At 37.8% G+C, this 26,377-nt stretch overlaps 1 protein-coding gene and 1 long non-coding RNA gene across 6 annotated transcripts in view; one reads left to right on the top strand and one right to left on the bottom strand.

The window, feature by feature from the left end:
- Nucleotides 1-26,377, bottom strand: part of GRM5 (glutamate metabotropic receptor 5) — a 596,160-nt gene that overhangs the window by 95,034 nt on the left and 474,749 nt on the right. For all 4 annotated transcript variants that reach the window (XM_070457147.1, XM_070457146.1, XM_070457149.1 and 1 more), the window contains exons 5-7: nucleotides 12,400-12,646; nucleotides 7,952-8,120; nucleotides 3,380-3,506 (exon numbers count right to left, since the gene is read on the bottom strand). In XM_070457147.1, coding sequence (XP_070313248.1) covers nucleotides 3,380-3,506; nucleotides 7,952-8,120; nucleotides 12,400-12,646 — 543 coding nt within the window. The remainder of the gene's footprint in view (nucleotides 1-3,379; nucleotides 3,507-7,951; nucleotides 8,121-12,399; nucleotides 12,647-26,377) is intronic.
- The window catches only part of LOC139031771 (uncharacterized), a 59,639-nt gene continuing 36,729 nt past the window's right edge, over nucleotides 3,468-26,377 (top strand). For both annotated transcript variants that reach the window (XR_011484272.1, XR_011484271.1), the window contains exons 1-2: nucleotides 3,468-3,552; nucleotides 4,692-4,752. This is a non-coding gene — a long non-coding RNA (uncharacterized lncRNA). The remainder of the gene's footprint in view (nucleotides 3,553-4,691; nucleotides 4,753-26,377) is intronic.

Below are 26,377 nucleotides of genomic sequence, written 5' to 3'. Positions count from 1 at the left end.
GAAAAGTTTTACAAATGAGAGGAGAGGAGGGATAAAAATATCTAGCAGTGCCAATAGGAGAACTTGCTGAGTGACTGGATATGGGTGGCCAGGAAGAGGGAAGTGTTTATATGACTCACTTCTTTTTGTTTGGAGAAATGAGGAGAATGATGGTGCCATTCAGAGCCTCCGTGCTGCATACTCTTTCCAATATGATCTTCTTCACTTAAAAAAATTTTGATTTATTTTTTTCTTTTGTGGCCACACCATGCAGCAGGTAGGATCTTAGTTCCCTGAATTAAGGGGGAATTGAGCAGGAATTGAACCCGTGCCCCCTGCATTTGAAGCCTGAAGTCTTAACCCCTGGACTACCAGGGAGGTCCTTGTCTTCACTGGTTTAAAAGTGAACTTAAAGACTATGCCTCAAGACTAAACCTTTAAAATTTCTCCAGGGTTAGGTGTGCCCCTTCTCTATTTTTCCGTAATACTCTGCTCATTCCTCCCCTGTAGCACTTGGTAGTGAATATACAGTTGTAATTTTTTTGTCCTATGTTTCATAAAACTATCACAATGAACATGGTCTACTTTTTCATTCAACAGAAAAGAATTTTATTATTACTATTTGGACTGTAATAATGTGCTGGGAAAACTGGAGTTAAAAAACAGACATAGTTCTTATATAATTTACCATCTTGTTGGGAAAGAGATAAGACTCTTTCTCTTTCCCAGGAGAGGTGGTTATTGTTTACATGTTTTTCTCCCACTAGATTATAAAGTTTCTTGGAAACTTAATTTTATATTTCCAGTTTTTCTATTACATTTTCTGACACACACTCAGGCCTTAATTTGTTAAATTAATTCATACTTGAAAATCTCAAAGACATCTCTGGCTGATCTTGTCTAAAACCAAGCTACTGATCTTTATAAAAAAAAAGCATTTATTTCTTCAGTCCTCAAGGCAGAAAATTGGGCAGCCTTACTTAATATCCATTGCAACCAATCATCTGTATGTCCTGTTGATTCTACTCCGAAGTATATTTGAAATCTTCCAATGCACTATTCAGCCCAAGACACCAAGAGCTTTTGGTGCCTGCAGTGGCAACCAGTATTAACCATCCCATCCATCTCCCTGGTTCCCCTTTCCATTTGTCTCCAAATTATCCTCTCCCACAGCAAACAGAATAATATTTTAGAAGTATGCATCCAATCATGTTTTCTTCTTCTACTATACTCCCTGCAAAGGTTTCTCATTGCAATTAGTGTTAACCACAGAAATCCTGAACCTGTTCTATGAGGCTGTATCTGAACTAGGCTCTGCTATCTTTATGATCTCTTATCACATCGTTTTCTCATTGGCTTATCCATAAATAGACCTCTTTTCTTAGCCAGAAATGCCCTTCTCATCATTTTTTGATAGCTATATCTGTATTTATCACTTAGGTTTCTGCTAATTTTCACTTCTTTAGAGAGATCTTTTATGATCACAAATTTAAATTATGTCTCCCCTGCTATATTCATTTTCTAAAAAATGTATTCTTTTGCTTCATACTCCTTAACACAAGTTGTCTGTGCCTGTGTATGTGGGACAGGGGAGGGAGGGACAGGGAGAGTCCTCTCTCTCTCCCAACAAGATGGTAAATTATGTAAGAACCATGTCTATTTTTTAACCCTAGTTGTATCCAGCACATTATTCTAGTGCAAATAGTAATAATAAAATACTTTTCTACTGAATCAATGAAAAAGAAGACCATGTTTCATTGTGATAGTTTTACAAAACATAGGATAAAAGTTTACACCGGTATATTCATGTTCAAGGGGCTTAGCCATGTAGATAGTTGAATCTGTGAAATAGTTGTTCAATTTAATGATAATCCATATTGAAATTAGGAATTATGAATAGAAAAAAAGTAAAGAAATAGTATAAAGGAACAGATCACCAGTACTGATTTTTATTTCCCTCACAAGAGAACCAATCATGTTTTTTTTTTTTGTTTTTCTTACATTTTTACTGTATGTGTGTGTGTGCATTATTTCATCTGTTTAGCCAAGTTTAATAAACACTCTGTGTCCCGCCCTGATGTGGCTCTGGGTACACCAGGATTTATGAGTATCAGAAAGCTTATCATCTGTGGTGAAAATCGGACTCATGTGCTGTCACATGCTACTTGGGTGTTTTATTAAATCAGAATTTTTAATTTTTTTTTTTTAAGAAAAGGGAAGTTTTCTGCATAAATACCACTTACGGAAAACTAAGTCTAATGTGAGCTGGTCTCAGAGGGCCCAGAATCACAGGATTTTTAGAACCAGGCTTTTGCAATAAGCTAATACAGCTACCATGGATAATCTCTTGTCCTGTGAGGAATCCAGTTGAACACCAGTGACGTTATAATCTAGCCTCTAGGAGTTTGTGTTAAACCCATCTTAATTGTAAAATGACTAGATGACCTGACCTACTAGGTGGGCCCTCTGCCTGGAATGTCTTTTTCTCTTATTTTCCTGGAAAACTTAGTTTCACAGGTCCTCTTCTCATTCTTTGTGTTCACAAATCTGCATCCTTTGTTTTATTGTAATCATACTTTTACTTTTTGCCTCTCATTAATTTCTTGACAATAGAGTGGCATGTCTTTATTTTTATATATTTCAGTGGTAGGCAAATCAGTGCATAATATGCATTTACTAAAGGTTTATTGAATAAATTGGAAGGAAAGATGGAAGATATCATTCTGTTTTCATATTGTAAAGATTAGAAACAGCTATAAAATATCATTTTGAGAAGACAATGACAATAATTTCCTAACATTTTTGGAGGAAAAAACTCCTAAACCAAAACATCACGAAAACAACAACAAAAAACAACCCTCCCAAAGTACCCCCCAGACCAGGGAGAGATGAATCTTACCCTGTGTTGACATTATTTGAAAACTCATTAGTTAGAGGTTTCTGGTTTAGGTTAAGGATAAGCACTAAGAGAAACACAGGGTTTTAGACCAAATTCTACCTAATTCTGTGCTATCCTTTGGTCCTTGGACATGCCATGATATCTTTTAGTCTCTTCCTGGCCAATGTTTCTCTCTCTATGCCTCAAATCACAGTTAACTGGGGTCCTTCCTAGCAAATTCTGGGAATATACTAAAGATGGGCTGAAAATGCCCAGTAGACAACCTAAGGATTCTGATCCAGTTTAGCGGTGAAGGCAGGAATGTAGGCTGATTTCTCTCTGAGATACAGGATTTTCATGATTAGCCCTGGTGTTGGGAAGACTTCTGTTTCCAAGGGAACTCTTTGTTGCATTAACAGTTCCACCACGATGAGGACTGCTGGGAGACGTGCCCCCCTCCCACATCTGTGTCCTCTCCGAGTTTTGAGGGAGGTGCCTGTGCTGACATTGTGATGCGTGTACCTGTGAGGTCGTCAGTGGGCCAGGACCCCAGCTGGCACGCCTTGCAGGTGTACTCATCAAAGACGTACTCGTTCTCCTTGCAGGGTGTGCAGGTCCAGCAGCAGCTCACTTCTCCCTTTCGGATCACCTACGGCAAATATCGACATTTTTGATTATTTTTTTTTCTCACATCGGTAAAAATACAGCAATTTTTTATTCAAATGTACTGCTTTACAAAGCAGAAAGGGGCTTTCACATAAATTATTTCAAATGTTTTTGGTTAGGCAGTATGAATATGGATATTCTCATTTTATAAAGAAACAGGCTGAGTTTAAGCAACCAATCCAACATCATAAAACTGGTTGGAGACAGGGTCAAGAATGAAATTAAGTGTAAATCTCTGGATAACTAGCTTTAGCTACCTGTATTAATGAAGTGACTGTATTTGTGCTCACAAGTAAATATGTATACATTTTGATATGTGTATATATAACTGAATTTCCCCCAGAGTTTGTGCCTTTCTTTGCTTCAAGTTATGAATTTTTGCTTTCTGGACTTCCCTTGGCTTCCCGCCACTAGTTGAATAATTGTTAGGGAAAAAAAAACAACCCTCATGGTATGTCTATTAAAGTTTAAAAAAATCTATCTATATTGACAAAGCAATTAAGAATTTGTTTTGAATTCAGAGGCAGAAGATGCTTTTTCTGGAGATCACTTCTTAGACTGTTTCTACTAAAAATCTGGCTCACCAGTTCATCCCATTCCTTCCTATTCTAGTAGTTTTGATTTGCTTGGGATGAAGAGGGGTAAGGTCACTGAGACTATTATATTCCTCTTCATCTGTTTGATTTTTTTTTAAGGCAATGGAAAATAATTGAAATAATTTAATAGCTGAAAGAGTCCCAGATGTTATTCTTTAGAAATGTGACTCTTTTCCCCCCGCCCCACCAACTGGTACATGAATAGCCTCTGTGGAATAGAGACAGCATTCATTAAACATTCCTATAAATAATTAAATCTGTGATTAATGACTAGACACAGAAGTGATTACACTTCAGATTCCTCGTCTGAGACGCTGATTCTGTTAACAACCTTTGATGATAATGTCTGGATTTCTGTAGCCAAACACAGTTGTAAACTGGCACGCCTTTCTTCTATTCTGTGCTGTCCCTCATGCTGACTTTTGGCACTCCAGCAAAATAAGTAGGAAATGATGATAAAAGGACCTGAGACATCCTTTCCCTAAAATAACCAGATAAATGAGGCAAAATTGCTAATCAGACCTGCTTCATTTATCTAAAGCTTCCTTCATAAGAATATTGACTGTTTACAGGTAATTTGGTGCATACCATATGGTGTCATCTCATTGGAACTTTGGAATAGCTCTGCATAAGGTACTTAGTTTTATTTTATTCATTTTTTTGTGGGGGGAGGAGAAAACTAAAGCTTAGAGAGTTCGCACAACATGTGGGTAAATGAGAGATCAAATAATGTCTGTTGGACTTTGAGGTCATGCTCATAAATATTGAGCCTTATTGGTTTATATAGAGTTCCAGTCTTACTTATGGTGTTGTTCAGTCACTCATCTGTGTCCGACTCTTTGTGACCCCATGGAACGGTAGTTCACCAGTCTCCTCTGTCCTTGTGATTCTCTAGACAGGAATACAGGGCTGCCATTGCCTCCTGCAGGGGATCCTGCCAACCCAGAGTTTGAATCCAGGTCTCTCGCTTTGGCAGGCACATTCTTTACCACTGAGCCACCAGGGAAGCCATCTTGCTTAGAGCCACTAAAGAATTGTGTAGCCTGGAGCAGTCTCCCAGCTGATTCTCTTTCTTCCAACCAAGACTAATGCTTTTGAAATAAAACCTGTTTAGAGTCCCCTGAGGATTAAATCTGTAGAGAAGGGAATGGCATTCTTGCCTGGAAAATTCTGAGGACAGAGAAGCCTGATGGTCTATAGTCCATGGGGCTGCAAAGAGTCAAGCACAGCTGAGCGAATCGAGTATCACGATGATTTGTAAACTGTGTGTGTGTTAGTCACTCAGTTGCGTCTGACTCTTGCGACGCCATGGACTGTAGCCTGCCAGGCTCCTCTGTCCATGGGATTCTCCAGGCAAGAACACTGGAGTGGGGAGCCACTCCCTTCTCCAGGGGACCTTCCCAACCCAGGAATGAAACCCAGGTCTCCTGCACTGCAGGCAGATTCTTTACCATCTGAGACACCAGGGAAGCCCTTGTAAACTGTCGAATACTTTTAAATATTAACTATTTTATTAGTAATATACATGTAAATACCCACATAGAGATACGGATTTCATTTTCAGGGTATTTTCAACCACACTTAGTAAAAAACTATCATTAAGACAGTTAGTAGATTTTGTAATGCAAGGAGGCACATTTCAAATGCTGAAGGATTCTTTCTTTTTTTTATTTTAAGGATTCTTTCTTAGCAGCCTGGCAAACAAAAGCACTTGCATTTTTCCTCTTAGAAATATGCTGACTTTCTGTGATTCAACTCGCATGGCTTTATAAATTTCAGTTTTTTACCAGAATAAGCTCATGACCTTTTCCAAGATTAATTCAAATTATTGCCATCTTTTTGAATTAATAGTGACAATGTAATGTCTTCTTCTGATCATTAAGAACTGGTTTGTTTTACCTTTTTTCACTTGTTATATATGTTCTGTTTCATACTCATTTTGAATACAAGAGGTGGTGACAATTCTCTTTCAGGCCAATTTCCAATCATTTTGAACACCTTGGAAGTAGTGTGCTTTCCTTATGATTAACAATATATAAAATATTTGACCCTTTGCCAGACTAAGTATCCTTTCATGGACCCTAAATTAACAAATTTGATCAATGCTGTGAGGTGTTGAGATCATTAGGGAAGCTGTTCAATGACCATGTTAAGCCATATCAAGAAAGTGTAGTCAGTTATATATTTAATGGAGTGAAAATGAGATCTGGTTAGGAAAATAGAATTTGGGATTAAAAAAGACTACATAAACATTACAAGAAATTAACTAGTATTGAAAATATGGTAACAGGGAGTTAAGTTCTTCCACTGGGTAAGTTATTCCCAGGAGAAAGGAGTAGAAAAGCATATACAAAGAAATCTCTTGAAACAAGATTTAACATTTTGAAGTTACAGGTTCAAACTGTATTGCTGTGAAGGGTCAAAACAGACCACTTCCATGTGATAATATTTACAAGCTAATCTTTACATGGGAAGGACTGGAAATTATGGACAGTTGATATTTTAAGTGAGTCTAAAAAGAGTTTCACATGAAGAGTTTAATTGCAAGATGACTGGTTGGCCAAGATGCAGATGGTCACTGAATATTAGGAGTTGGCAACCTTTTTCTACAAAAGACCAGATAGTAAAAATTTTTGGCTTATGGTTGATAGCCAGGACTGATCAAGGCTACCTCTACAATGTTTCTTTCAAATACCTACCCACCCACTTTCCATTCTCTGTTTCTTCCATAATTCAGGGCCCTTGTCACCACGGTTGCAGTGTTCTTTTAACTTGTCTCTTCTTTCTTTATTCATTTCTCATAACTCTTCTCATGAATCTTCACTACTCAGACGGTAAAGAATCTGCCTGCAATTCAGCAGACCCGGGTTTGATCCCTGGGTCAGGAAGATCCCCTGGATCTCCAGTATTCTTGCCTGGAGAATCCCATGGACAAAGGGGCCTGGTGGGTCACAGTCCACAGTTTTGCAAAGAGTTGGACATGACTGACTTAACACTTTGGCCTTCATATGTCAGCATCTTGGACAAAATTTTTTTAGACTCCTGGTTAAAAGGAAGTTCAACCTGTTTAGTATGGTATCTAGAACTCTCCACAAATATGGCTTCAATCTATCATTGCAGCTTTCTCTTTCACAGTAACCATTTAGAGCACTGCACCCTAGCTTAATTCACTGTTATTCCAGAACAATCTGACCACTTCTGCACTTTTCCTGTTGTTCTTCTCTTTATGCAATTGATGACTTCCCTGCATCCCTCTCTGATATCATATCCACTTTTCATGGTTCAATGTCTGACATTTTACTGAGAAGACATTTGTTCCTTTCTTCTGTAAGAACTTATTTAAGCTCCCTTTTATTTTCTTTCTTTTAATGAAGTCATCAAATTTTATATAACATTACTTCTCTGTGCCCACACTGTTTTTCCTCATTGAGACTATTAATCTTGTGAGAGTAAATGTGTCTTACTTATTTTTGCCCCACAGATGTAAACTATTACATTAGAGGAGTTTGATAAATATTTGTTGTTAATTAGAAATTGATGTCAGTTCCAGCTGTGAACTCTTTATTCCCAGGAAGCATGTCTTCTAAAGGCTTACATGAGTAGACAGGGTGTAAGCATGACTCACCAGCTGGTTCAGTCAGTCCAACTACTAAGACTGTTCTGGGTTTTACTAAGTATTAAAAGGACTTAATAAAAGAATTAAATGTTTTTGACATTAGAAGCTTACTGTGGAAAAGGCAAAACAAATGTCTCAACTTGTTAAAAACATTCAGTGATAATGAATACTTTTGAACTTACAACAAAAATGAAAGAAACACAGGCTCTATTTTACCTTTATCTGGCCTTTTTCACATGGTTCGCTGCACACAGATCTGATGATGTGGCTTTTCTTGGCCCATACTTCATCATCATCCATTTTTAATTCTCCATTGTCCCAGCTTCCAACATTGATATAATCAAAATAATCTTTTCCCATTTCTTTGAAGTTCATTATTTCATACCTTAGAAACAAGAATATAGTAATTATTCAGCTAAAATATAAACATTCAGCTATGAAAAAGCAATAGATTTCTGTCCTCCAAAATGTACCTATTGTCATATTAGTGACACTGGAATTTTCCATGACAGTACACTTAGAATAACAAAAAGCCTGTCTGTTTCACTTTCTCTTCAGAGACCCTTTTTTTTTTTTTTAAACTTTCAAGCTTACACCTGAAATAGAAAATAATCCCATGTGAGAAGGTGACTTGACCTCAGCATGATGAAAGACAGTTTTGGAATAACTTCAAGAAGTTTAAAGAAGTACTTCTTTAGGCTTCTTAAAAAGACAGCAAGGTTTTCATCTCCTCTGAAATAAAATGATAAATTTCCTTTGTTAACTAAGTGAGAAATTTGGTAAATCTTTAATCTTAGCTTCAGGTTTAGAGCATGTGGAGGTAATTTGGATAGGACCTGATCCTTTCTTATTTTATCCTTTATCAATGGCTAAACTCATTGTATAAAGACACTTTAAGGAATGATGTTTAAAATAGTTCTGAAAATTAATAGCTTCTAAAGTACCTTATGCAATGTAGAAATGCTGGAAGGTACTGGTACCTTGTGAATTCTCAGCCTTTATCATCTATTGTTCTTAGGCCATGTTGTCTGTTTTATATACTCATACTTACAAACCCCTACAATATAATGTTTATATTTTTGCTTTAAATAGTGAGTTGTACTTAGTCTGATGTTGATTCTCCATGTTCTCTGCTCAGTTATGGTTATTCACAAGCATCAACATGCGTGTATGTACATGCGTGTGTCTGACTCTTTGCGACCCCATGGATTGTATCCCTGTAGGCTCCTCTGTCCATGGGATTCTTCAGGCAAGAATACTGGAGCGAGTTGCCATTTCCTCCTCCAGGGGATCTTCCCAACTGAAGGACTGAACCCAAGTCTACTGCCTGCATCTCCTGCGTTATTAGGCAGATTCCTTACCACTTGAGCCACCTGGGAAGCCCCGGGTGCAACAGGGCCTCTTAAACCTTATTTTCCAGTGGACTCCCTATTTATCTATTGGGGTCGGAAAACTTTGGCTATAAAGGGACAGATAGTAAGTATTTTAGACTTTGTGAGATGGCTTCTGCTGAAACTACACAACACTGTTAGAGCAGTGTGAAAGAGTCATAGACAATATCTAAGCAAATGAGACTTTTTGCAGTTATTTAGTTGCTAAGTTGTGTCCGATTGTTTGCGACCCCATTAGGCTCCTCTCTCCATGGAATTTTCCAGGCAGGAATACTGGTGTGGGTTGCCCTTTTCCTACTCTAGGGGATCTTCCCAACCCAGGGATCAAACCTGCATCCTCTACACCAGCAGGCAGATTCTTTACCACTGAGTCACCAGGAAAGTCCAAAATAAATTAAACTGTGTTCCAATAAAACCTTATTTACAAAAACAGCAGACCTGATTTGGTCTGTGGAGCACAGTTTGCCAAACTGTGATCTATCCCGTTGGTGGTAAATAGTAAAGGTCCATATTTCTTGTCTATAATTTTAAAATCCTTAGAGCTCTTAAAAACCATAAGTTTTTTCATAATGCACATGGCAGCAAATCATGACCCGTTCTGAACTTATCTAGTGACAGAACTTGACCCACAGTGTCATGAGACTATTTATACGTCATTTATCACACTTAACTGTGAATATGCATATGTTTTGCAGTAGAAATATTAATGCATTGTTTAAGGAGTGCTGCTTCACAGTATGCTGGAGGCATTATATGACTGTAAACTTGTAAATCAAAAATTCAGAATTCTGTAACACACTTGGCCCAAGGGTTTCGTTGAAGAACTGTATACTGATAATAGTCTGGTTATGTGAGACTTAAAAACAATGATTGAATTTGAGTCTCTAACAATCTGTAATTATGTGTGCCAGACTAAGCTGTCCCCTCTCCTAGCTTCCCCTGTTTAGGATCTTCCTCTCACAACCCCAGCATTTTAGGGGAACCCCTAATCACCGTAGTCTCCTCTGGTTTATGGCCCAGGTTGAAATGCCTTTGATCCAGCTGCAACTTTTACTCCAGAGAAATAACAACGCAGTGCCTACAATACATTTCCAGGAGAATAAGGGCTTTTTTATTTTGATACTGTAATTGGCAGGCTGTTATATCAGGTTAGGAGTTGAAGTCCAGAAGATGAGTTAGAATCTTGACTCTATTGTGTATTAGGCTGTATCTTTGGGCAAGTCATTTAATCTCTGTAAGCCTCAGTTTGTGAGCCTTCAGCTAGAAAAGAGTATGATAATATTACCTACCTCATAGGATTAAAATGTAGAGGATTTAGCTAAGTGTTTGCCTCAGAACACACACTCAGTAAATATAAGTTGTAATTATCTTGTAACTATCCCTGGATTCATTGGAAAAAAAAACAGAAAATTTGCAAACCACTTTTTTCTGAGTTTGGCTTGTATGCTCAGGGGCCAATTCTGCTCATTTATTAGTAGATTACTGTAATATCCAACCTTAGTAATGAATGAGAAGTCTCTAAAGAACTGTGAATTCCCAGAAATTGTTTGGAAAATATTATGGATATTGTCCATGAGAGAATACTTATAAATCTCATCTGAGTCTTAAAGAGATTCCTGTTCTGCAAATGATTGTGAATGAGACAGTAATGTTCACATCTGTTAAGCTTTCCCACTAGAATGGAGCTGAGCCATCTGAGCTATTTCTTCATTGTCTGGTTTCTGGAACTGACTTAGGTACATGTCATGAAAGCCATTTGAAGGGATGGAGCTGCAGTCCACAAAGGCTATGAACAAACCCCAAGCTGACGTCAGTGCTCCAGGGAGGTACACACGAATCATAAATCCACGGGGAGATGTCAGAGCCCAGCCTTGACCTGACCCTACAGCCTGAGCTCATCCATTGACCTGCCCTAAGAAGTTCTGGAGAAGGAAATGGCAACCCATTCCAGTATTTTCGCTTGGGAAATCCCATGGACAGAAGAGCCTGGCAGGCTACTTGTTCATGAGGTCACAAATGACATGACTTAACAACTAAACACCAAACACCAAGATGTCTTACAACGAATGCAAAGCTCTCTTTGGCCCCGAGTAAATGCTTACATTTCTGCCAAGTAGAAAACAATATATGAAAAGTCTTATCTTGGCAAACAGCTTGCATGGAGCAGTACTGATCAACTCGCTAGAACAGAGAAAGCATGCAGCTTTCCTCTTGGCTGCGTGACTTGGAACTGCTGTCACGTAGAAGTTCAGCTTGTGAGATACTAAGAGCTGCATCAGGGACAAACTCCGTCTCGCATCAGGCATATGAAACAAGCTAGACCAAGGTGGCTGGTACCATGTGTGGGCACATGGCGTGTGAGTCATGGAGGCACTCAGGGACTTTCTCTGGGCAGGATCAGCTGCAAGCAGAGTGTGAATACACCCTCTCCAGGCATACCTGTCAAGCAAAAGCTGTGGCTAGAAAAATAGCAGGGGTTTTACAGTGGCCAACCCAAGGACCCTGACTGTCCTAATGCAGGGCAGATGGAAGACTCAGCCCTGCTATAAATCAGAATGTCACTTCAGTGACATTGTCCCTCATGCATTAAAAGTCTCATGTGAAGAGTCACTTAAGAATTTAGAGTCTTAGATGTGAAAGATGGGAAAGATGGTAAGTTCTAGGTATTTAATGACTTCCCTGGAGGTTGGCCTATAATTATGGGTGAGTTCATATTTCTCAGGCTCCTCTCTGTAAGTGAAATGTAAAATTTTAGAGAAAAAGGCCATTTAGTCCTCAAGAAGGGAGAAAGTGTTCCAGCTGGAGGATTCTAAAATAAAATATGACTTGTAACTTACTGTACCTACAACAAACCATAGAATAACACCTCAATCCTGTTTCTGGATTACCAGAAATGGAATTCTTCCAGTTTCATAATAGTTCTGTGACCCAAGAAGAGATCAGAATACGTAGAATAACAGGGCAAGTATGTACAGAGAAACCATGAACTGGCTTTTAATTATCCATCTATACTGTGAGGTTCCTGCCTTTAAGTTTGGGTCTCTGAAGTGTGGTGATGGTTCCAAGAGCAGGTTTTAGACATCAGCGTTCACTCTTTTTCCTGGCCACTGGAAATGGGGCTTCCTCTCTCCATCTTTACTCACTCTGTGATGTCAGAACTAAGCAAACATGTCCGGGAAGCATAGATAAACCACAGAGGAGAGAAACAGGCCCCACAGGATCAAGAGACAGATCGATCAGCCTCTATTGTCTAGAGGAGAACTGTAACAGTACCTTCCTGGAGAGTCTCCATTCTCATCGAATAGGATCATGTCTCCAGAAACCCCAGTAAAATTGGTTTTCATCAGAGAGTCCAAAAGTTTTCGTCCATCAATTGGCTTCATGGCGTCACAGAGGCCCGCGTAGCCTGGACAGAGGGACATCTGCATGTTGTGGAGCCCATAGGCCATGGAATAGATTGCATTGATCACAAATCCCATTTTGGAGTCTTGCACATGATGTGTTCTCAGAGTCAGAGAACCTATGGGAAAACAAATTAGGGATTAACTTTGAGATTTAATCCTACTACAGCTCTTTATGGATTCTGAATAATTTGACAATGCATTAGAACAATTTATAAGAATTAGAACCAGAGGAAATACCAAGAACAGGTGCTAAAATAGTATTCCTAATACTACTAGTGTTCCTAATTCTCTTCTGTATTCACATTTTCCCCTAAGACCTTAAGGACCTGAATCCCCTCCAGTACCAAGATTCATTTCCTCTGTTACCAAATTCTGGGGATGGATGGAGTATAGCACTCCATCAAATTCCACAAAATTTATCTTAAGGGCACATTAATCTACCAAGTACTTAGCTGTGATAGTATGCTTTCTTTGTTTAGATATCCTCAACAAATCTCCAGTTTCCAAATTATTGTCTCAGCTGAGCAAAGTAGATACCCTATTATCTTGCCTCAACTTACCCAGTTGGATTTATCACCTACTGTTTTCAACCTCAAAGTATATGTGCTCCATAAATTGACCTACTTGGAAATTCTGAAATACAATATTTAAGCCTCATTAATTCATCCATTAATTAAATATTTACTGGAGCCTGAGTATACATAAAGCTCTGTATATAGTAATCTAAGGAAAATATAAAAATGAATGGAGATGGATTCTGCACTTAAGAGGAGACTTGTTCAGTAATAGAGACAAATTATGTAAGACTGAAAAGCAGAAGGTAATAAATCTATAACAGATGTGGAGTTAAAGTCCATTGAGGTCCAAAGTGGGGACAGTCACTTCCAATGGAGGGCCCATGGGAATATTTCATTAAAGAACTAACATTTGGGATGAATTACTGGTTAAACAAATATGGAATGAGTGCCTGTTAGTTCTGACTGCTCAGAACTTGCTGAAAGTGGGGAACATAATGTAGAGTAAAATAGACATGATTATTCTTGTTTACTTAGAATCTAGCAGGCAGTGAGCATCTAAGCAGCTGAGTGCTAGGGCAGGACTGAATAGGGAGGAGTGCTAGACCAAGAAGCTCACTGATGCTGAGCACTGTGGCTGAGTGTCTGCTGGATGAAGAGTGGGGGAAAGCAAGTTTGAAGGTTCACAGATGAGATCAAACACACTATGTTTGGGAAACTTTAAAAAGGTTGGAATGTTTGGAATGTAGGGTAGGAGGTAGGAGAATGAGGAGAACTGAAAGAGTAGAGGAAGGCAGGATTGGTTAAGCCAGATTAAGAGCCCTAGGATCTTTTGTTGTGTTTAAAACAGGAAGAAATGTGATCAGATTTCTAATTTAGAAAGATCAATCTGACTACATTGGAGAAACATTTAAAGGGCTACAGGAGTGGAGTCAGGAAGACCCATTAAGTGGTAATGCAGTGATCCCAGGGACAGGTGAAAATGCCCCTGCTGAGGGCAGAGGTCATGATTATGGACAGAAGTATCTAGGAGATGGAATCTACTACCAGGCCTGGTGATGGAGGAATGGAGAGGAGTGAAACATGTAGGAAGAACATGGGTATAACATAAAAGTAACAGATGAGATAAAGACAGAACATTTCTTATGGGGAGGAGTTTTTATTTGAGAGAGAGATATAGGAACTCTCCAAAGATGACATGATTTTTTATGACTGTCAAATGGTACTCAGGCTCCTGGGGAAGCCAGCATGGTTCATCCTGACATAAGTGTAAGATGGGTAATCTTGTTTCCATCTCAGGACAAGACATTGGCCTTAGGCTACTTTCCAACCAAATCTTACAATTTCCTTTTTTACACAGACTTGATTCACACTTTGACATCTCACCTCATACCGCTGGAAATGCCATTGTTCTAGGTGCTAAGTCAGTACTTGGGAGTCACTTTTGACTTTTTTTCTTTCCTTCATTCACTGTCTACTTTTATTTGATATATCTTCAAAATATATCCAGAATTAAATTATTTGATGCAAATCTACTTCTGTCAGGTTCAAGATATATATCCTGTCTGGATTACAGCAATAGTCTTTTAACCAGATACTTTCTTTCCACCTTAAACTATTCTGAGGAGAAGGGGACAGCAGAGGATGAGATGGTTGGATGGCATCACCAACTCAATGGACGTGGGTTTGGGTGAACTCCAGGAGTTGGTGATGGACAGGGAGGCCTGGTGTGCTGCAGTTCATGGGGTCGCAAAGTTGGACATGACTGAGCAACTGAACTGAACTGATACCCACTCCAGTAAGTTTCTAATGCAATAGTTACAAAAATATTCTTAAAATAAGAGTCAGATTATGATACTCCTCTGATCAGACTTTCTAGTGGCTCCATTATTACCAAAAGAAAAAGCCAATGTCCAAGCCATGACTTCCAAAGACAAACAGGATTTTGACTCATGATAGTTCACCCCTTATTCGTCTGACTCCTAATACTCTTTATTTAAATTATTCCTCCCTGAATAGTTAGCAAGAAAGGGCAACTAATTACATACAATTAAGAATGTTAAAAGCCAAATATTAAAATAATCTGTACCTATTAATACAATAAGGATTTGAGGGATACACAAAATTTAAAACTGTAAAATATGACATCAGAACCCTAAAATAGTGGGGGCTGGTGGTGGTAAAAGCGTAAGCTTGTTAGAATGCATTTGAACTTATGATATCACTAACTTAAAATAGTCATCTATAAGTATAGATTGTTATATAGGAACCTCATGATAACCACAAACCAAAAACCTATATAATAGATACACACCAAAAAGAGAAAGGATTCTGAACATAACATAGCAGTTATAAAATCAGAAGAGAGAAAGGAAAAAGGAACAAAAAAGAACTATGGAACAACCCCAAAACAATGAACCAAAAGGCAATAAGCTAATTGCTGTTGTGGTTTTATTGCTAAGTTGTGTCAGACTCTTTTGTGACCCTATGAACTGTAGCCCACATGGCTTATCTGTCCTTGGGATTTCCCAGGCAGGAATACTGGAATGGGTTGCCATTTTCTTCTCCAGGGGATCTTCCTGACCCAGGGATCAAACCCATGTCTCCTCCATTGGCAGGCAGATTCTCTACCATTGAACCACCAGGGAAACGCGATAAGTGAATACTTATCAATAATTCTTTAAATGTAAAGGGACTTTAGTCCATATATGTTCCAATCAAAACACAGAGAATGAGTGGATAGAAATACAAGACCCATGTATACATTGTCTATAAGAGATTCACTTCAGTCTAAAGACACCTGGAGTGAAAGTGAGGGGATGGAAAAAGATATTCCATGCAAATGAAAATGAAAAGAAAGCCGAGGTAGCAATACTTGAATCAGACAAAATGGACTTTAAAACAAAGGCTGTAACACTAGACAAGGAAGGACATTACTTAATGATAAAGGGATCAATCCAAGGTGAAGATATAACAATTATAAATATATATATATACTTAAAATAGAAGCATCTCAACATATAAAGCAAATAACTGACACACATAAAAAGAGAAGCTGACAGTAATTCAATAGCAGGAAAATGCTTTAAGACTTCACTTAAATCAGTGGACAGATTATCCAGACAGAAAGTCAGTAATTATTGGCCTTAGATGATATATTAGACCAGAAGGATTTAATAGCTACATATGGAACATTCCATCCAAAAGCAACATTCTTTTCAAGTGCACAGAGAACATTACTTAGGATAGAATGCACACTAGGCCAGAAAACAAGCCTTAATAAATTTAATATTTATTAGAGAAATAAATAAAATTCTGACCATAACAGTATGAGACTAGAAATTGACTACAAGAAAAAAATACAAAAAAATACAAACAGCTGGAATCTAAAGAATATGAAAATAAACAACAGTCAATGAATAAGTCAGAGGAAATTATACTTAGAAATAAGTGAAAAATGGAAAATAATGATTCAGTTCTAAGGAACACAGCAAAAGCAGTTCTAAGAGGAAAGTTGATGATGATACAGGCCTACAATAGGAAACAAGAAAAGGCCAAGTTAACAACTTAAATTTACACCTAAAGTAACTAGAGGAAATGGTCAAACAAAACCCAGAATTAGTAGAAGATACATAAGATCAGGATGAAAATAAATTAGAGACTAAGAAAAATAGGAAAGGTTAATGAATTAAGAGGTGGTTTTTAAAGGATCTTCTCTAGACAGGAAACACAGAAAGGTTGTATAAACTCGAACCCCAAACAACAAAGTAAATGGCAATGGGACCATACCTATCAATAATTACCTTAAATGTAAATGGGTTGAATGCCCCAACCAAAAGATAAAGACTGGCTGAATGGATACAAAAACAAGACCCCTATATATGCTGTCTATAAGAGACCCACCTCAAAACAAGGGACACATACAGACTAAAAGTGAAGGGCTGGAAAAAAATATTCCACGCAAATGGAGACCAAAAGAAAGCAGGAGTCGTAATACTCATATCAGATAAAATAGACTTTCAAATAAAGGCTGTGAAAAGAGACAAAGAAGGACACTATATAATGATCAAAGGATCAATCCAAGAAGAAGATATAACAATTATATATGCACTCAACATAGGAGCACTGCAATATGTAAGGCAAATACTAACGAGTATGAAAGAGGAAATTAATAGTAACACAATAATAGTGGGAGACTTTAATACCCCACTCACAACTATGGATAGATCAACTAAACAGAAAATGAACAAGGAAACACAAACTTTAAAGGACACAATGGACCAGCTACACCTAATTGACATCTATAGGACGTTTCACCCCAAAACAATCAATTTCACCTTTTTCTCAAGTGCACACGGAACCTTCTCCAGAATAGATCACATCCTGGGCCATAAATCTAGTCTTGGTAAATTCAAAAAAATTGAAATCATTCCAGTCACCTTTTCTGACCACAGTGCAGTAAGATTAGATCTCAATTACAGGAAAAAAAATTATTAAAAATTCAAACATATGGAGGCTAAACAACACACTTCTGAATAACCAACAAATCATAGAAGAAATCAAAAAAGAAATCAAAATATGCATAGAAATGAATGAAAATGAAAACACAACAACCCAAAACCTATGGGACACTGTAAAAGCAGTGCTAAGGGGAAGATTCATAGCATTACAGGCCTACCTCAAGAAACAAGAAAAAAGTCAAATAAATAACCGAGCTCTACACCTAAAGCAACTAGAGAAGGAAGAAATAAAGAACCCCAGGGTTAGTAGAAGGAAAGAAATCTTAAAAATTAGGGCAGAAATAAATGCAAAAGAAACTAAAGAGACCATAGCAAAAATCAACAAAGCTAAAAGCTGGTTTTTTGAAAAAAATAAACAAAATTGACAAACCATTAGCAAGACTCATTAAGAAACAAAGGGAGAAGAACCAAATTAACAAAATTAGAAATGAAAATGGAGAGATCACAACAGACAACACTGAAATACAAAGGATCATAAGAGACTACTACCAGCAGCTCTATGCCAATAAAATGGACAACTTGGAAGAAATGGACAAGTTCTTAGAGAAGTATAACTTTCCAAAACTGAACCAGGAAGAAATAGAAGATCTTAACAAACCTATCACAAGCAAGGAAATCAAAACTGTAATCAGAAATCTTCCAGCAAACAAAAGCCCAGGACCAGATGGCTTCACAGCTGAATTCTACCAAAAATTTAGAGAAGAGCTAACACCTATCTTACTCAAACTCTTCCAGAAAATTGCAGAAGAAGGTAAACTTCCAAACTCATTCTATGAGGCCACCATCACCCTAATTCCAAAACCAGACAAAGATGCCACAAAAAAAGAAAACTACAGGCCAGTATCACTGATGAACATAGATGCAAAATCCTTAACCAAATTCTAGCAAACAGAATCCAACAACATATTAAAAAAATCATACACCATGACCAAGTGGGCTTTATCCCAGGAATGCAAGGATTCTTTAATATCCACAAATCAATCAATGTGATACAGCACATTAACAAATTGAAAGATAAAAACCATGTGATTATCTCAATAGACGCAGAAAAAGCCTTTGACAAAATTCAACATCTATTTATGATTAAAACTCTCCAGAAAGCAGGAATAGAAGGAACATACCTCAACATAATAAAAGCTATATATGACAAACCCACAGCAAGCATTACCCTCGATGGTGAAAAATTGAAAGCATTTCCCCTGAAATCAGGAATAAGACAAGGGTGGCCACTCTCACCACTCCTATTCAACATAGTTTTGGAAGTGCTGGCCACAGCAATCAGGGCAGAAAAAGAAGTAAAAGGAATCCAGATAGGAAAAGAAGAAGTGAAACTCTCTCTGTTTGCAGATGACATGATCCTCTACATAGAAAACCCTAAAGACTCTACCAGAAAACTACTAGAGCTAATCAACGAATACAGTAAAGTTGCAGGATATAAAATTAACACACAGAAATCTCTTGCATTCCCATACACTAAACAGAAAGAGAAAGAGAAAACAGAAAGAGAAATTAAGGAAACAATACCATTCACCATTGCAACAAAAAGAATAAAATACTTAGGAGTATATCTACCTAAAGAAACAAAAGACTTATATATAGAAAACTATAAATCACTGATGAAAGAAATCAAAGAGGACACAGACAGATGGAGAAATATACCGTGTTCATGGATTGGAAGAATCAATATTGTCAAAATGGCTATACTACCCAAAGCAATCTATAGATTCAATGCAATCCCTATCAAGCTACCAATGGTATTTTTCACAGAACTAGAACAAATAATTTCACAATTTGTATGGAAATACAAAAAACCTTGAATAGCCAAAGCAATCTTGAGAAAGAAGAATGGAACTGGAGGAATCAACCTGCCTGACTTCAGACTATACTACAAAGCCACAGTCATCAAGACAGTATGGTATTGGCACAAAGACAGAAATATAGATCAATGGAACAGAATAGAAAGCCCAGAGATAAATCCACGAACCTATGGTCACCTTATCTTCGACAAAGGAGGCAAGGATATACAATGGAAAAAAGACAACCTCTTTAACAAGTTGTGCTGGGAAAACTGGTCAACCACTTGTAAAAGAATGAAACTAGAACACTTTCTAACACCATACACAAAAATAAACTCAAAATGGATTAAAGATCTAAATGTAAGACCAGAAACTATCAAACTCCTAGAGGAGAACATAGGCAAAACATTCTCCGACATAAATCACAGCAGGATCCTCTATGACCCACATCCCAGAATACTAGAAACAAAAGCAAAAATAAACAAATGGGACCTAATGAAACTTAAAAGCTTCTGCACAACAAAGGAAACTATAAGCAAGGTGAAAAGACAGCCCTCAGATTGGGAGAAAATAAAAGCAAATGAAGCAACAGACAAAGGATTAATCTCAAAAATATACAAGCAACTCCTCTAGCTCAATTCCAGAAAAATAAATAACCCAATCAAAAAATGGACCAAAGAACTAAACAGACATTTCTCCAAGGAAGACACACAGATGGCTAAAAAACACATGAAAAGATGCTCCACATCCCTCATTATCAGAGAAATGCAAATCAAAACCACAATGAGGTACGATTACACGCCAGTCAGGATGGCTGCTATCCAAAAGTCTACAAGCAATAAATGCTGGAGAGGGTGTGGAGAAAAGGGAACCCTCTTACACTGTTGGTGGGAATGCAAACTAGTACAGCCGCTATGGAGAACAGTGTGGAGATTTCTTAAAAAACTGGAAATAGAACTGCCATATGACCCAGCAATCCCACTTCTGGGCATACACACCGAGAAAACCAGATCTGAAAGAGACACGTGCACCCCAATGTTCATCGCAGCACTGTTTATAATAGCCAGGACATGGAAGCACCCTAGATGCCCATCAGCAGACGAATGGATAAGGAAGCTGTGGTACATATACACCATGGAATATTACTCAGCCATTAAAAAGAATTCATTTGAATCAGTTCTAATGAGATGGATGAAACTGGAGCCCATTATACAGAGTGAAGTAAGCCAGAAAGATAAAGACCATTACAGTATACTAACACATATATATGGAATTTAGAAAGATGGTAACGATAACCCTATATGCAAAACAGAAAAAGAGACACAGATGTATAGAACAGACTTTTGGACTCTGTGGGAGAAGGCGAGGGTGGGATGTTTCAAGAGAACAGCATCGAAACATGTATATTATCTAGGGTGAAACAGATCACCAGCCCAGGCTGGATGCATGAGACAAGTGCTCGAACCTGGTGCACTGGGAAGAGCCAAAGGGATTGGGTAGAGAGGGAGGTGGGAGGGGGCATCGGGATGGGGAACACATGTAAATCCATGGCTGATTCATGTCAATGTTTGACAAAAACCACTACAATATTGTAAAGTAATTAGCCTCCAACTAATAAAAAATTAAAAAAAATAAGCAAAATTCATAAAAGTTTTTTCAGATTAATCAAGCAAAGGAAAGAGAAGTGGCCTAAATAAATAAAATATGAATAAGTTACAGTTAAAACCACAGAAATAGAAAGGATCACAAGAGATTACTGTGAATAAGTATATGGCAATAAAATGGACGAACTAGAAGAAATGGATAAATTTCTAGAAATGAGCAATCTCCTGAGATTTAATAAAGATGAAATAGAAAATATGAACAGACCAGTTACAGGTAATGAAACTGAATCAGTCACCAAATAAGAAACTCTTAAGCAACAAAAGTCTAGGACCAAATGGCTTGCCAGGTGAATTTTATAAAACGTTTAAAAGAAGAATTAAAAACCTATCCTTCTCAAACTATTTCAAAAAATTTAAGAGAAAGGAACACTTCTGAACTCATTCTATGAGGCTAGTTTCACCCTGATACCAAAGCTAAAGACACCACATATACACAAAAGAAAATTACAGACCAGTATTGCTAATAAACATAATGCAAAAATCCTCAATAAAATACTAGAATGTAGAATTCAAAAGTACATTAAAGGGGTTAAAGGGATATCATGATCAAGTTGGATTTATTCTAGGGATGCAAGGATGTTTCAATATTCATAATCAATGTGACAACACCACATTAACAAATTAAAGTAATATGATTGTCTTTATAGATGCAGAAAAAACTTGACAAAATTCAACATCCATTAAACTCCAAAAAGTGGTGTAGAGGGAATGTACCTCAACATAAGGGTCATATTGGACAAACCCATAGCCAACCTCCATTGACCATTTTATCTACTACTGTGGGCAAGAATCCCTTAGATGCAATGGAGTAGCCCTCATAGTCAACAAGAGAGCCCAAAATGCAGTACTTGGATGCAATCTCAAAAACGACAGAAGGATGTCTGTTCATTTCCAAGGAAAACCATTCAATATCATAGTAATCCAAGTCTATGCCCTGACCAGTAGTGTTGAAGAAGCTGAAGTTGAATGCTTCTATGAAGACCTACAAGACCTTCTAGAATTAACACCCAAAAAAGATGTCTTTTTCATTATAGGGGACTGGAATGCAAAAGTAGGAAGTCAAGAGATACCTGAAGCAACAGGCAAATTTGACCTTGGAGTACAAAATGAGGCAGGGCAAAGACTAATAGAGTTTTGCCAAGAGAATGCACCTGGTCAAAGCAAACACCCTCTTCCAAAAACAGAAGAGAAGACTCTACACATGGACATCACCAGATGGTCAATACCGAAATCAGACTGATTATATCCTTTGCAGCCAAAGATGGAGAAGCTCTATACAGTCAGCAACAACAAGACTGGGAGCTGACTGTGGCTCAGATCATGAACTCCTTATTGCCAAATTCAGACTTAAATTGAAGAAACTAGGAAAAACCACTAGACCATTCAGGTATGATCTAAATCAAATCCCTTACAATTATACAGTGGAAGTGGCAAATAGATTCAATGGATTAGATCTGATAGAGTGCCTGATGAACTATGGGTGGAGGTTCGTGACATTGTACAGAGGGCAGTGATAGAGACCATCCCCAAGAAAAAGAAATGCAGAAAGGCAAAATGGTTGTCTGAGGAGGCCTTACAAATAGCTTAGAAAAGAAGAGAAGTGAAAGGCAAAGGAGAAAAGGAAAGATATACCCATTTGAATGCAGCATTCCAAAGAATAGCAAGGAGAGATAAGAAAGCCTTCCTCAGTGATCTGTGTAAAGAAATAGAGGAAAACAATAGAATGGGAAAGACTAGAGATCTCTTCAAGAAAATCAGAGATGCCAAGGGAACATTTCATGTGAAGATGGACACAATAAAGGACATAAATGGTATGGACCTAAGAGAAGCAGAAGATATTAAGAAATGGCAAGAATACACAGAAGAACTATACAAAAAAGATCTTCATGACCCAGATAATCATGACGGTGTGATCACTCACCTAGAGCCAGACATCCTGGAATGTGAAGTCAGGTAGGCCCTAGGAAGCATCACTACGAACAAAGCTCATGGAGGTGATGGAATTCCAGTTGAGCTATTTCAAATTCTAAAAGATGATGCTGTGAAAGTGCTGCACTCAACATGCCAGCAAATTTGGAAACTCAGCAGTGGACACAGAACTGAAAAAGGTCAGTTTTCATTCCAATCCCAAAGAATGCTCAGAACTACTGCACAATTGCACTCATCTCACACGCTAGTAATGTTCAAAATTCTCCAAGCCAGGCTTCAGCAATATGTGAACCGTGAACTTCCAGGTGTTCAAGCTGGTTTTAGAAAAGGCAGAGGAACCAGAGATCAAATTGCCAACATCTGCTGGATCATCAAAAAAGCAAGAGAGTTCCAGAAAGACATCTATTTCTGCCTTATTGACTATGCCAAAGCCTTTGACCATGTGGATCACAAAAAACTGTGGAAAATTCTTCAAGAGATAGGAATACCAGACCACCTTACCTGCCTCCTGAGAAATCTGAATGCAGGTCAAGAAGCAACAGTTAGAACTGGACATTGAACAACAGACTGCTTTCAAATCAGGAAAGGAGTATGTAAAGGCTGTATATTGTCACCCTGCTTATTTAACTTATATGCAAAATACATCATGCGAAATGCTAGGCTGGAAGAAGCACAAGCTGGAATCAACATTGCTTGGAGAAATATCAATAACCTCAGATACACAAATGACACCACCCTTATGGCAGGAAGCGAAGAAGAACTCAAGAGCCTCCTGATGAAAGTGAAAGAGGAGAGTGAAAGAGTTGGCTTAAAACTCAACATTAAAAAACTAAGATCATGGCATCTGGTCCTATCACTTCTTGGCAAATAGATGGGGAAACAATAAGAGACTTTTTTGGGGGGGGGGGCTCCAAAATCACTGCAGATGGTGACTGCAGCCATGAAATTAAAAGACACTTGCTCCTTAGAAGAAAAGCTATGACCAACCTAGACAGCATATTAAAAAGCAGAGACATTACTTTGTCAGCAAAGGTCCATCTAGTCAAAGCTATTGTTTTTCCAGTAGTCATGTATTGATGTGAGAGTTGGACTATAAAGAAAGCTGAGTGCCAAAGAATTGATGCTTTTGAGCTGTTGTGTTGAAGAAGACTCTTTGAGAGTCCCTTGGACTGCAAGGAAATCAAATAAGTCCATCCTAAAGGAAATCAGTCCTGAATATTCATTGGAAGGACTGATGCTGAAGCTGAAACTCCAATACTTTGGCTACCTGATTTGAAGAACTGACTCATTGGAAAAGACCCTGATGCTAGTTAAGATTGAAGGTGGGAGGAGAAGGGGATGACAGAGGATGAGATAGTTGGATGGCATCACTGGCTCGATGGACATGAGTTTGTGTAAGCTCTGGGAGTTGGTGATGGACAGGGAGGCCTGGTGTGCTGCAGTCCAATGGGTTGCCAAGAGTCGGACATGACTGAGTGACTAAACTGATAGCCAACCTCATGCTCATCAGTGAAAAACAGAAAGTATTTCTTCTAAGATCAGGAAAAAACAAGGATGCCCACTCTTTCCACTTTTATTCAACATCATATTGAAAATCATAGCCACAGCAGTCAGATAAAAAAAAGAAAAGTAATGCAAAAAGGAAAATGAATGTGAAAGTCACTCAGTTATGTCCTACTCTTTGCAATCCCATGGACTATACAGTCTGTGGCATTCTCCAAATCAGAATACTGGAGTGGGTGGCCTTTCCCTTCTCTGGGGGATCTTCCCAACCCAGGGATTGAACCATCTCCCCCACTGCAGGTGGATTCTTTCCCAGCTGAGTCACAAAGTGGGAAAGAAGAAGTAGAACTTTCACTGTTTGCAGATGACATGATACTATATATAGAAAACCCTAAAGACTCCATCAAAGAAACTATTAGAAGTATTAAAAGTGTTCATTAAGTTTGCAGGATACAATTTTTCTGGAATCTGTTGTGTTTCTATATACTAACAAGATATGATTAGAAATAGAAATTAAGAAAGCAATCCCATTTATAATCACATCAGAAACAATAAAACAGTAGGAGTATATCTAACCAAAGTAGTAAATATTTGTACTCAGAAAACTGTAAGATATTGATGAATTGAAGATGACACAAAGAAATGGAAAGATCCACCTTCCTCATGAATTGGAAAAGTTATCATTGTTAAAATGACCATATTCCTGAAGGAAATGTACAGCTTCAATGTAATCTCTATTAAAATTCCAATGCTATTTTTCATACAACTGGAAAAAATAATCCTAAAGTTTGTGTAGAACCACAGAAGATCCCAAATAGCTAAGGAAATCTCAAGAAAGAACAAAGCTGGAAGAACTCCCTGAGTTCAAATGATAATACAAAGCTACAGTAATCAAAACAGTATGGTACTGGCACAAAAACAGACACATGGATCGATGGTATAGAATAGAGAGCTCAGAAATAAACCTACTCTTATATGGGCAATTAATAATCTATGACAGCAGAGTCAAGGATGTACAAAAACATTTTCTTCAATGAACAGTGTTGGGAAAAACTGGACAGCTACTTTGAAAAATTTTAACTGGATCTCTTTTGTACACCGTATGCAAACATAAGCTGAAAATGTGGATGAAAGACTTACATATTAGACCTAAAAATATAAAACCCCTAAAGAGTATACAGGCAGTATACTCTTTGATAGTCTTAGCAATACTTTTTGTATCTGTTGCCTCAGGCAAGAGAAACTAAAGCAAAAGTAAACAAATGGTACTATATCAAACTAAAAAGCTCTTGTGTAGAAAAGGAAAACAGTAACAAAATGAAAAGGCAATCTATTGAATGGGGGAAGATATTTGTAAGCAATGTATCTGATGAGAAGTTAATATCCAAAATATATAAAGAATTGATGTAACAACATCAGGGAAACAATCAAATTGGAAAGTGGTATGAGAACCTCAATGGACATTCTTCCAAAGAATACACGTAGAGTGCCAACAGACACATGGAAAAATAATCAACATCACTCATCATCAGGGAAATGCAAATACAACCCACAACGAGTTACTACCTCACACCTGTCAGAATGAGTGTCATCAAGTAGTATCAACTGGTGGAAAGGATATGGAGAAAAGGGAGCTCTTGAGCCTTGTTGGTGGGGTCGTAAACTGGTGCAGTCACTATGGAAAAAGACTATGGAGGGTCCTCAAAAAAAATAAAAGTCTAGTGCTTCAGCAGTTTACGTCTGGGTGTTCAGTCAAAGAAAACAAAAACACTAACATGAAAAGATATATGCACCCCAATGTTCATTACAGCATTGTTTAATAACCAAGATGTGGAAGTAAGCTAAATTCCATAAGTAGATAAATGGATAGAGAAGATGTGGTATACACACACACACACACACACACACACACAGAAAATG

The sequence above is a fragment of the Odocoileus virginianus genome, chromosome 28 (genome assembly GCF_023699985.2).
Source record: "Odocoileus virginianus isolate 20LAN1187 ecotype Illinois chromosome 28, Ovbor_1.2, whole genome shotgun sequence".
NCBI lineage: Eukaryota > Metazoa > Chordata > Mammalia > Artiodactyla > Cervidae > Odocoileus > Odocoileus virginianus.
Note: the sequence above shows the minus strand (reverse complement) of the source record. Positions and strands in the feature narration are given on the sequence as shown.